General features: G+C 47.4%; 5 protein-coding genes across 5 annotated transcripts; 2 read left to right on the forward strand and 3 right to left on the reverse strand.

Annotated features, from left to right (window-relative positions):
- Window positions 1-277: 277 nt before the first annotated feature.
- DFJ58DRAFT_838385 (Metallo-dependent phosphatase-like protein) lies at window positions 278-2,765 on the forward strand (the record flags this gene model as incomplete). The annotated part of the gene is made up of 14 exons (XM_041392452.1): window positions 278-519; window positions 575-660; window positions 710-728; window positions 779-900; window positions 983-1,000; window positions 1,042-1,138; window positions 1,271-1,404; window positions 1,447-1,556; window positions 1,611-1,623; window positions 1,673-1,713; window positions 1,765-1,827; window positions 1,883-1,900; window positions 1,950-2,420; window positions 2,469-2,765. 14 exons carry the CDS (start codon window positions 278-280, stop codon window positions 2,763-2,765), a joined length of 1,731 nt encoding a protein of 576 aa, XP_041247809.1.
- Window positions 2,766-2,914: 149 nt separating this feature from the next.
- On the forward strand, window positions 2,915-6,445 carry DFJ58DRAFT_142564 (uncharacterized protein). The gene is made up of 7 exons (XM_041378856.1): window positions 2,915-3,984; window positions 4,048-4,241; window positions 4,304-5,019; window positions 5,073-5,250; window positions 5,300-5,667; window positions 5,716-5,771; window positions 5,822-6,445. Exons 1-7 carry the CDS (start codon window positions 3,359-3,361, stop codon window positions 6,300-6,302), a joined length of 2,619 nt encoding a protein of 872 aa, XP_041247810.1. The 5' UTR covers window positions 2,915-3,358; the 3' UTR covers window positions 6,303-6,445.
- Window positions 6,445-8,404, reverse strand: DFJ58DRAFT_142668 (uncharacterized protein). Its single transcript, XM_041378857.1, has 4 exons — window positions 8,118-8,404; window positions 7,889-8,062; window positions 7,764-7,834; window positions 6,445-7,707 (listed from the first exon to the last, which is right to left on the reverse strand). The coding sequence occupies exons 1-4, from the start codon at window positions 8,334-8,336 to the stop codon at window positions 6,588-6,590; spliced, it is 1,584 nt and encodes a 527-aa protein (XP_041247811.1). The 5' UTR covers window positions 8,337-8,404; the 3' UTR covers window positions 6,445-6,587.
- A 164-nt stretch (window positions 8,405-8,568) lies between these two features.
- On the reverse strand, window positions 8,569-9,291 carry DFJ58DRAFT_654881 (RNA-binding protein; the record flags this gene model as incomplete). Its single annotated transcript, XM_041381822.1, has 4 exons — window positions 8,569-8,851; window positions 8,904-8,973; window positions 9,024-9,144; window positions 9,193-9,291. 4 exons carry the CDS (start codon window positions 9,289-9,291, stop codon window positions 8,569-8,571), a joined length of 573 nt encoding a protein of 190 aa, XP_041247812.1.
- Window positions 9,292-9,359: 68 nt separating this feature from the next.
- On the reverse strand, window positions 9,360-10,945 carry DFJ58DRAFT_142825 (cupin-like domain-containing protein). The gene is made up of 8 exons (XM_041378858.1): window positions 10,817-10,945; window positions 10,668-10,763; window positions 10,523-10,616; window positions 10,372-10,475; window positions 10,154-10,312; window positions 10,039-10,104; window positions 9,894-9,977; window positions 9,360-9,843 (listed from the first exon to the last, which is right to left on the reverse strand). The coding sequence occupies exons 1-8, from the start codon at window positions 10,893-10,895 to the stop codon at window positions 9,497-9,499; spliced, it is 1,029 nt and encodes a 342-aa protein (XP_041247813.1). The 5' UTR covers window positions 10,896-10,945; the 3' UTR covers window positions 9,360-9,496.
- Between the last annotated feature and the right edge of the window lie 83 nt (window positions 10,946-11,028).

Raw genomic sequence — 11,028 nt, forward strand, 5'->3', positions numbered from 1 at the left:
CAACTTCAAGGCCAATTCAAGGCTCAAGCGTTTGATGGCACCCACGTGGCATAGTACAGATCGTTGTGTTATTGTTGAGCCATGCTGAACCCTCGAGTACTAGTGTGAATGTCACACCATGCATCAAATAATTGATCCGTTAATTCACATCTAATTCATGTCTAACTCAAGTCAACGTGCAATCAACGTGTCAATCGTTCAACATTAATCCGAGAACTACCACATGCCTCGCATTTCTTAAAGCCTCACGATTGAGTGATTCCTGGTTTCCTAAAACATGAAGAAATGTATTCCATGGCTAGCAGGCCTTTTGTGTGGGCAGGTCCTGGCTGCGCCACCTCAAGTTGTCTTGAATGCAGCTCCGAATAGACCCGATCGAAAACTTCATGGACGTTTCCTGCACATCACCGATATTCATCCCGACCCATACTATGTAGAGGGGACTTCTCAGTCGTCTCAATGCCATCGAAAGGAGTCAGGCAAGGATCAGCAGGCAGGATATTATGGGACACCCTTCGGGTTAGTCAAAGTTCTTCCTTTCGTGACATATCCTAACTCGAACATATTTCTGCAGCATCTGCGACTCGCCTTGGACATTAACGAATTTCACGTTCGAGCATCTAGAGGAGCATTGGAGCTCTGAGATAGACTTTGTTATATGTGCGCGCGTTCATCGTTTGAAGCTTCCTTTTAACTTGAGGTATCGTAGGGACCGGTGATAATGCTAGGTAGAGTCCCTGCAGTCATCCGGAGCACCATTTGACGATAGATCATCCAGACATGACGAAGATCACGAGATCCCTCGACCACTTGACGAGATATTCGCTGTCAATCGCGCCGTTGCGAAAAAAATGGAAGATGTATTCCTCAGGAAGGGAATACCAGTAGTGCCAAGTTTGGGTGAGTTCTTTGCGTCGTAGCTCCGAGAATTCATATTCATCGATGCTGCCGTCCTTCCCGTCCTTCACCTTTCTGTGAATAGGAAATAATGATGTTTGGCGTAAGTGCTTGTATCCGAGTCTTTTGTGGTAAATATCTCAGAGTCGTCGTTGGCCTTGGCAGCACACGCGAGTGGTTTCTATCTCAACGATGCCTTTGTCTTTCTAACATCCACTACTACAGAATACTTTATCTCCAGGTGAGCGCCACTGGTGTTGACGGTTTCGACTCTCGACTGACATCGGTTAAGGTCCGAATAAAATAACGGATGAGTTTGCGTCGTTCGTACTCTTCGAAGTCCCGTTTTCGTTCGCTGAGATCTATCGGACAGCATATGGGATGTATTTATTCCATCAGCCTCCAAGACCTCTTTCCGAAAAGGCGCATATTATGCAATAGAAGTGATACCCGATGCACTTGCGGCGATTAGTCTGAGCACAATGTATTTCTATCGTGATAACAAAGGTCAGGTCCTTGATCCCGCCTAATATGCTCTTTGACATGTAGAATTGACAGCTGTGAGAGGGTGTCCAGTCGGTGATGCCAGTGACCCCGGTAATTTACAATTTGACTGGCTGGAAGGGCAGCTTGAAATGTTTCGGGCTCGGCAGATGCAGGTATGAGGCATCATATCTTCTAGATAATAAAATAACACGGCGTTGATTTGACAGGTGTGGGTTACTGGTATGTCTTGATTGTAAACATTATGCCCGTCTTGATGCCGAATTTTCAGGACATATTCCCCCGTCTGACTACCATTACCATCCCGAGTGTGTAAGTATTCCAGTGGGCTGCACATGAATAAGTGGCTGACCCATGATTTAGTACTACCGATACGCGGAGCTGAGCCTGAGATATCAAGATGTTATTTTGGGCAGTTTATTTGGTGTGAGTAATGTTTAGAAGTAAGTTGCCGAGCAAGAGGTTGACAGTGCTTGTCTAGCACTTGAACGTCGATCATGTGAGTGGCTCCCTTTGTGCCATTAACTTTAATCGAGACTCGGTTATAGTTCTACTTTGTCGAGGCCGCTGATCTCAATGTCAGCCTTGAAGAAGACAGGATGCCGTCCCATAGTTTCGAGGGCACAATCTTTGAAGCATTGATGGCCGACTTTGAAGCGCTTGTGAAGAAATCAAAGCATTTGAATTATGACGACTATGCAGTAGTCAACGTCAGCCCGTCGTTGGTGCCCAATCCTTATTTGCCCAGCTTCAGAGTGTTCAGCTATAACATCTCGGGACTGGAATCGACGACTGTGGGTGCCGTCGGTGAGGACGGATATCTCCTGATGACAAAGAAGGATCGAGCCTCCCGATGGAAGCATTTACCGTATCGTCATGGTAACGATGGGAATGATAAATACCAATGCATGGATGCGGGATATCGGGACTCGTGGAGGTGCAAGCTTCGTCCCTGGCGTTCTGACAGCCACGCTCCGTCACGGCAAAATACGTTGTGGACACCTCTGGGATATGCGCAGGTACGACAAAATATTTTTCTTTTCATTTGAAGTTAATATGGAATTCAGTATTATATACCTCAACTTGAGGGATATGGCGAGAAAGATGAACCAAAGTTCAAGCTGGAATACTTGACGTTCCCGATTTCAAAGCTGTACATGGCGGATGGACCCGTTCCGCTGAGAAACTTGCCCAAGTCGCTCCGCGAAGCAGGGATAACGAAATCGGAGCTTGCGCCGTATGGACTAGGTGATCTTACGATTCCGTCTTGGCTAGATCTAGCCTGCAAGCTGGGGAAGCCGCGGGAGAAAAAGCTCCGAAAGCAGTTCAGGAAGTATATGTATATGGGAGGTGAAAATATTTAAAAGGATTGAGGCCGGAGTGCCCGTATGATTGATGCATCAGTTTTGATATAATGAAAGTATTATTATTATTATTTTCTGGTGGCGGTGTGGGAAATGCGCGGCGCGGCGGCGGTGTAGAGGAGATGGATTATTATTTGTGTTTACTTGATCAAAACAATTCAGTTTGTTGATTCTTAACCCGTTCTAAAACGGCGTTGTTGCCTTGACCACCGACCACATTTCTGTAGTAGTTCCTAGAAGATCTCGTCAGCGTTCCTGCAAACCTATTACTGCTGCGTCTTTCGAGGAGGCAAAACTTATCTTTTTTGCTTGCTTTGCTCTCTATCATTCATATTGGCCTAGCTCAAGACTAGAGTCCTTTTGAGTCTGCTCTTTCGTTTTAGATTCAAGCAGATTCTCATCTCTCAGAAGTCTCAAAATCTTTTCTTTTTTGCCTTACCCATCTGCCAGTCAGCGGCGGCTTCTGTCTCACAAAACCCAATCTCTTGTCGTTCATTCACAATCGTCGGCTGGACCGCCAATATCTGCCTTGATCACTACATCGGCATTCACCTTCATTTATTCCCTTTCATCACCAACTCTCATATATCTCTATGGCTGCTGTAAACTTGCAGACTATGTCTTCAAGTATCCCTTTCGACTTTCTACCACTCAATCACCCACATTCAAGATCAAATTCTGTCTCTTCGTCCTCTACTCATTCGCCTAATTCTCGTCCTCATTCTTCTCAAGGCGGTATGTCAAGAATGTCATCAGGTTTACCTACCTCATTGGACGATCACTACCGGCTCTCTTATATGAGTGCCGATCAGTCCCGCCACACCTCTTTCTCACTTCCTCCCTCCGACATGACTCCCCCTGGTCAATCTCCTCCAAACACTAATATTACTAATCCTGCGCTTAAAGGCCATATCCGTCAAACTCATCTCAGGGCCCGTGCTGCTGCTTCTCCGTACCCTCGTGATACCGAAAGTGTTCATTCTTCATCGAGTGAAACAGACGACATTTCCATGTTCCTTGGAAATCCCTCAGACTATCCTAGCATGTATGGGCATGGTTCTACCTTGCCCTCTAATCAAGAAACCATCCACACGGCCGGCGCTTTTGGCAGGATGTCTTTGGGTCCAGATCATCAATTGGAAAAGCTCGCTGCCAATGTCCGCGTCGCAACAACAACCAGTGCATCTGATCGAGCTAAACAAATTTTTGTTCAAGCTTGGTGAGCTCATGCTGTCCTTTTTTATCAAATACCAATCTTCTCATCATTTTACTGCGCACAAAGGTTGACAGCAAATTACGCGCCTTATCCTGATGGGAATGTACCCCGCCAGGGTCTATACTTTTCGTACAGACGGGTGTGCGATCAGTACGGAATTCCTCACATTAATACGGCTACACTGGGAAAGGCTATTCGTTTGTGTTTTCCTACTATCAAGACCCGGCGCCTAGGTGTTCGCGGAAATAGCAAATATCATTGTGCGTACAGTGCCACATCTGATGGCGATCGGAAGAATTCTGATTGACGCCACGTTTGGCAGATTGCGGCATTCGTCCCGCTACTTCGGCTGAAGCCGAATGGCTTCAGGATTACATCCGAAAATCAAACAATAGTGCTGGCCAGCAGTCCATCAATGCCGCTCGTGCAGCGCAAGAATCTTCCGACAATCCAAATAAGGGCGAAGATCGGTCCGACGAAGATGACGACGAAGATTCCGAGGGGTCCAGTGCATCGAAGAGGAACTCATTGACCCTTTCTGGAGACCTCAAGGCCGCTGGTCTCACTTATGGAGACATCAGTGACAAAACACCTACTGCTAATAGCCTGCTCTCTCAGGCACAAGCTGTTGCCAGAAGCAACACGTATCCCAGCCATGCTTCTATCCGTCGACATGTCAGCCAGTCAGATGCAAACCTCACCGCACAATCTACCATGTCGCTTGGACCTGGCACTGGTGCATCTTTCGTACCGTCGCAGCAGCATATCTCAGTCCGTCATATGCCGCATTTCCCATCCATCGAAGAGGCGATAGGATCTAACTCTGCATCTCCGCAGAGCATCGCCGCTCGTGAAGTGTGGGGATGGTTCCAAGACCATCTCGATGCTGTCCTCGAGAGCGCTCGTGCCTTCAGGTTTGACCAATTCGAGATGCACCTTCGAAGTTTCTGGTCTAGCTTGAGTGGGAATCATCGAGAAGTAGTGCATGCTCCGGCTATCGCTGGTCTAATGGCCAAAGCCGACGCAATTCTATATGATGTACGTCCAGCATGTTACCCTCGTCGGGAAAGTCTCATTGACTTTTCGCTCAGGAAATACTTGAATTTTTAAGGTCTCAGATGCTTTCCCCAATCGCTCCCACTGCTATGACTAGTCTTAGGACGTTGGCAAGTAAAATGGAGAAGATCCTGCTCGTTGCGCTGGACGGATATGGCAATACTTTTGTTGAGCCCAAGGTCGAGCTTGGAGCGCGGTTCGGCCATCTTGTTTGTATGTGATTTTTGTGACACGTTTACTGGTTTGGCTCATATTACTGCAGTGCGCTTCTTGGATATATACCAAGTTACCCAGGCCCTCAATACCGTGTTGACGAACCAGAAGCAGCTTTCCGAGATGCGCCGTTCCTGGCAGAAAGTGGACTTTGAATCTGTTCGCAATCAGTCTGCTCTTGTTTGCAATTGTCGTCACGAGGAGCTCGTTCAGCTTCTAGAAGTCGATTTCGTAGGCATGATGGACAGCTTGTCAAAGACTCCTGAACCAGTTAGGGAGGTTATGGCCTGGGCTGACAAATGTTGCGAGAGACTCATGGGACAGCGGATAGGAACTAGCGACGATCGAGGCACCTTGAGTTCCCGAAGTGTCTTGATTCGCTGGGGCTATGTGACCAGTCAGGTTATGAGAGATTTGGTAAGAGCTCCGATGATCGCTCGTCTTCAATTCACCAATAGTCACTAGACCATTCGCAGCGACCCAGCCTTTGGAGCCTTCCAGATCATGAAGCTGTTCTTAGAGTAAGTCGATCTATTTTCCTTTCATGGGACGTCGCTAACGTTACACGCAGTGATTGGATTGCAGTCAATGTTCTACGTAGCGTGGCGCTTTCCACCAACTCCGTGGCTGCATCCGTCGAACCAGTCATGCAGCAACAGTTCTTTTCATTATCTCCCATGGCCGGCCAGGAAAGTTTTAACACCATGGAAACGCGTTCCGCTCAACACGTGATGAACCATACCCCGACCACCTCAAGCATGCTCGCAGCTTTGCAGCAGGACCCATTCCCGACCGGCGCGCTGGACGCATCATCTTCCGGATTTAATGCAGACGCATATGGAGGTTTGAATTATATGGATACTTCAGTTCAGCCGGATGATTCTATCCCTCCCGTCCACCAGTCAGGCCTTTCGTTCTCTGACTATGCGCCCGGGAATACGTTCGATGTTGCGTCATTTGCGACGCAAGATTTGGGCATGAATACCTCTTCAGGTACTAATGGCGAGCAAGATCGCGAGACTGAGCCCGTCAAGACGGAGGCTGGGCCTTAGTCCTGGAAGCTCGATTGAAAATTATACCACTCGGTCAAAGATAGTATCTCCAGTGATTGTATATGTTCCGTTCCGTCATTTATTCATACCTTGTCAGTGTCCTATTTGTATTGCCACTTTTGCTCAGTCTCTTCCCCTGCTTCTCGTACTCATTATTGTATAGGTCTTCATTCTGTCGAATAATACTGATTCCTTCCCGCTCCGGACATAATTTGCAGATATAAGTAGAGGCAGATTTGGTAGTATAAGTGTGAGGTATAAAAGATGTTCCCATTTAGCCTGTACCTAGTTCTCTTCAATGTCCTCCACAAGCTTCTCCTCAAATTTCTCCTCAACCTCATCATCAATCCGTGGAGGTGCACTGCCCGAAGGAGTGGGAGCAGGTTCTGGAGGCTCACTACCGCCATTAGGTGGAGATACGGTCACTTTCCGCTTGCCATTAGGCTTGGCACCATCTGTCAGACGTCGGATCTCCGCCTCGGCTTTAGCTATGTTTTCCGCTGTTTGACGAGCTTGGTTAGCCTCAAACCAAGCTTTCTTCGTCTTCAGGTCCTCAATAACGCGAGGAACATCAGCCTGACCCGTCGGAGGCGGTATAGATAGCGAAAGCAGAGCGGATAATTGGCCGTAGGGTAGATGGATGGCGCTGGTATCAGCTGGAGAGGCGGCTTTGGAGGTTTTCTTCCCTTTCTTTCCTTTTCCAACAAAATACGATTCTTCCTCTTTCTTTTTCAGTGCCACCATGGCCTCCCCAACTGCATCCACCTGTCGAATCTCCAACTGCGGAACACCGGAAACATCCGATTTGACTGGTACTGATGAGGATGACAACACTACATTGCCGGAGGACTTCCCAGAGAGTGCGTCAATGAGAGTCTGGCAGTCTTCAATCTGCGTTTGGAATGCAGGCATTGACGCTTCTTCACGCAGACCGTCGGCGATTGCCAACTTCCTCTGTGCTTCTTCTGCGTCGCGTTGAGCACGAGCTTTCTCAAGACGTCGAGCGCGGTCCTCGTTCACCTTGGTCCAATACCGGTCGTTCGCCTCCCGGAAACGATATGCTGCCTCACGCTTCTCATTGAAGAGAGCGGTTAGTTGTGCCTGAACACCGTCTCGCTCCTCAAAAAGCTTGGTTCGGCCTGCGTACGCCTCGTCTGATTCCTTTTTGAGTCCGTCCAGTTCAGCTTTGATGGTGTCATAACGCTCAGAGATTTCCTTGGACTCCGGGTCATCAAGTAGCTTCTTCAGTCGGTCGGCTTCTTGGCGGTCGGCTTCAATTGACTCTTGGTCTGCCTGGAACTTTTCGACCATTCTACGCGTCCGTCGAGCCTGGCTAATTTCCTGAAGGGCACGCTTTTCATCCACAACTTTCATGCTACCAGACTCTACTTGCTTTTCCAAGTGGCTGAGAGATGAGAAGCATTAGTAGAAGGCAGTGTGCTGTCAAGGGAGTAGGCATACCTAATATGAGCGTCGACATCTGCTGCGGTTTTGTAAGGTGTCTTGCCACGAGCAGCCTGCAGATCCTTTATCTGAATGACACGTTTCATCAGGAAATGGTGAATGCGGGTTGACAGTAGGCGAACCTTTTTTTGAATACCCTCTTGAATCGCTTTGAGCTGCTCATGTGTCTTGCCTCGGTTTAATTTATTGGATGACTGTTGACTGCGTATGCTATCCAGTTCAGCCTTAAGAGCTGCCCGTTTATCATTTCCAGTACTAGGCTGGTTTGCCGAAGATATTTTTTCCCGGACGGCAGTCTAGGCATGGAGTTGTGAGCCTCGCACCGAGTAGGAAGTCGAGTAAAGCGCGTACAAGTTTAGTCTGCAAACCGTCAATTTCAGTTCTGATTCTCTCTTGCTCTGCATCATGTGCAGCCTTATCTGGCTTTCCGGAGCCTGTGGCCGCAGGCCCACCGAGATCGATTTTGGAAGGAGCGGGTGACGAGGGAACCGTGGAGTCAGGCGTCACTTTGGCACTGTGAATTTTCGCAGTACCGTTGCTGGCCGACGATTTGGATTTTGGGGCGGGCATTTTAGCAGGAAGAGATTGTATTAACGAAAATGACCAGGCCAAGTGGTAGAGTAAGCTGCAAGTAGTTGTGTGTGAACTTGAAAGCGAGCGTTTTTTTATTTTATGTATGTATCTATCAAATTGCCGCCTAGAACTCCGGTCTCCGGGACACGTTAGCACTCTTCTCATGCACACTCATGAATCCAAGATAATTAATGTGGTATAAAATACACGATTGCCAGCACAGGCAAAGTTAGAATACAATCTTGTGGTCTAGCTTTGCCACCTCTTTTCGACATTCCTCATACAACTCCCTGTAGTCATCGTCCTTCTCTGCCTCGGCATCCTTCTTCTGAACTTTGCGTTTTTGGTCAGGGCAAATCATAACGCAACTTGTTGGTCGTTTTGTTGAGCTAGCATGGCCGAGTTCCTCCTTAGACGTCACAAAGACATATGGTATCTGAGCTTCTTCTGAGAGCACTGGGAGGTGGGATATTATGTCTATAGGGTTGATATCTGCCGCCAACACAAGCAGTCTAAGAAGATATCAATCGATTGATCAAAGACGAAAGCGAAAGAAGTACATACCCCTTTTCCCCTTTGCGAATGCCCTTGACAACTTCCTTTACACCTCTTTTAACTTGCCGTGCTTTGGAGGCTGAGAAATGATGAGAAGATGAACGAGAATGCAAAAATAAGTAGGCGCACCCTTCTTGATCGTTTTGTGCAGCTTTTTCACAAGCTTTTTCTGCGCCAATGGCTGCGCAAGAGGAGACAAATCTTCCAATGGAATGATGATTTCTTTCTCCTTCTTCGCTTTTTTTGGGGACTAACATGATAAGTACATGAGAATATTTGGGAACATGCAGGCACTCACCTCAGAAGTATCAGCCATTTCTACATCTTCTGCCTCTGCCTCTGCATCATCAACTTTTGGCTTCTTCTCCTTTTTCTCTCGCTTCTCTGATTTAGGCATGTTGCGAGAGTTGACGCCGTAGCAAGGTAATTACTGCTGAAGACAAGAAAGTTCGTGACCTGACTAATGATCCGTCACAAAATCAAGCTGTCACGCTTCATATTGAACAAACACTTTGAAATATTCGTACCCGTAAGTGAAACGTTTCTTGGGTACTTGCGGTTAATATTATATGTGTGTGCACCACTATTAGGTCCACCACCAATCACCGAGTATTGGTTTCATCATTGGCTGATGGCACATCACCACTGCCCCTGAGTAAGCTAAGCCAAACCCAATTCATCCCTCGTACTTCGGCATCATACCACCAATTAAGAGCAATAGTAGTTGGGCCAGATTGCTGTACATAGTGCCACCAGCCAACTGGCAGGTACAACGTATCTCCTGCTTCGAGTGTGATATGCAGTGGGTGAGCTTCTGGGGGCAGTGAGCCAGGAAGGTCCGGGTTGATCACCGAAGACCAGCGAACTTGAGGAGTATCAGAAGAGGGAACGACGCTCAGACCGTTACTATTGTCGGTATAGCCGTAGACTGCGTGAGGATACATCCGTTCTGGGGCCAATTATAACTGTGATTCACATAGCATTGACAAGTCGTGTTACCTTGAAGACACCACCCTTCACAGGGTGGTAAAAGCGTGAAGTGTTTACTTCCACGTATCACAGTATATATATTCTCGTACGGATCTTGTCAACGTGTGAGATGTGGACGGGTCTCCTGGGCGCCATTCAATTAGTTATTACTTACCGCTATGTATACTCGTTATGCTTTTGCTATTCCCGATCCAAATGTTTACGGCATCAGGATTTCTGCCTGTACTTTATATTATGAGTGAGGGGACTCGGCTTAGTTGAGTTCCCACCTAGTGCTTCGGTGACCCATGGGATGTTACTTGGAACATCATCCCTAAGGGCACAAAATTCTGACGAATCATCGTTCGGCGACTCAAAGAAACGGCTGGAATATATATTCCCATTTTGTGATTGGAGATAAGAAGCGGGGAGGTTGTCACCGTCCTGTTCTGCTTAAAATGTGGATTAGCTCGTGTTCGATTTTTAGGAGGTAAACGTGTGCAAGTGCCTGCATTAAGTTGTTCAAGGAATTTCACCATGGAAACTTTCTCGACAAAAGGCTCCACGAAAAAGAACTTGCCTCCTGGGCCAGTTGCAATAGCATCTGCTTGCCTGATCTGCTCTCAGTCACAGAAGCGCTGAAATAAATGAACACTCGCCCATTGGGTGTGATTGCCACTGATACAGGTTGACCTTGCAGATTGGTCTGCAAGTAATCATCGGTCCATCGATTCAAGGCTGGGATTTGAAAACCTGAACTTCATATGACAAGCTGGTCTAAACTGTCTATAGACATGACGAGACCTTTGATGATAGCAGGCCTGGATATGTGGACTAGTTGTGCGAACTCCACTGCTGTCGGAGGGCTTTCGAGGGTTTGAATCGACGAGCCATTCATATCTAAGTAAATTTCGGCAAAAGAATAAGATCGGCCTAAGAATGGACTTGGTTACCATGATACTCTTGTGATATCCATTTTACGATATCGTGGGTTAGGCTGGGCGGTGTTGCTTGATCTAACTCCAGGGCCATCTGTGAGGCTCTGCTCACAATCTGCGGAAATGTGGCCCGATCGCGTGAAAGTCCACAAGATGAGTGTTACTTGAAAAGGCAAGTAGTATTTGAGGTCACATGCAACACGATCTTCATAGTCAGACGCGTTTCG

The sequence above is a fragment of the Suillus subalutaceus genome (assembly GCF_016647625.1).
Source record: "Suillus subalutaceus strain FC151 chromosome Unknown DFJ58scaffold_17, whole genome shotgun sequence".
NCBI lineage: Eukaryota > Fungi > Basidiomycota > Agaricomycetes > Boletales > Suillaceae > Suillus > Suillus subalutaceus.

Coding starts and splice junctions, on each gene's coding strand:
- DFJ58DRAFT_142668 (XM_041378857.1), bottom strand. CDS start 8,336: ATGCCCGCCCCAAAATCCAAATCGTCGGCCAGCAACGGTACTGCGAAA. Junction 8,063..8,117: donor ACGGTTTGCAGACTAAACTT/GTACGCGCTTTA, acceptor CTCCATGCCTAG/ACTGCCGTCCGGGAAAAAAT. Junction 7,835..7,888: donor AAGAGGGTATTCAAAAAAAG/GTTCGCCTACTG, acceptor CGTGTCATTCAG/ATAAAGGATCTGCAGGCTGC.
- DFJ58DRAFT_142564 (XM_041378856.1), top strand. CDS start 3,359: ATGGCTGCTGTAAACTTGCAGACTATGTCTTCAAGTATCCCTTTCGAC. Junction 4,242..4,303: donor CGGAAATAGCAAATATCATT/GTGCGTACAGTG, acceptor CACGTTTGGCAG/ATTGCGGCATTCGTCCCGCT. Junction 5,772..5,821: donor ATCATGAAGCTGTTCTTAGA/GTAAGTCGATCT, acceptor CGTTACACGCAG/TGATTGGATTGCAGTCAATG.
- DFJ58DRAFT_142825 (XM_041378858.1), bottom strand. CDS start 10,895: ATGGCCCTGGAGTTAGATCAAGCAACACCGCCCAGCCTAACCCACGAT. Junction 10,476..10,522: donor GTGGCAATCACACCCAATGG/GCGAGTGTTCAT, acceptor AGAGCAGATCAG/GCAAGCAGATGCTATTGCAA. Junction 10,105..10,153: donor ATGGGTCACCGAAGCACTAG/GTGGGAACTCAA, acceptor TATAAAGTACAG/GCAGAAATCCTGATGCCGTA.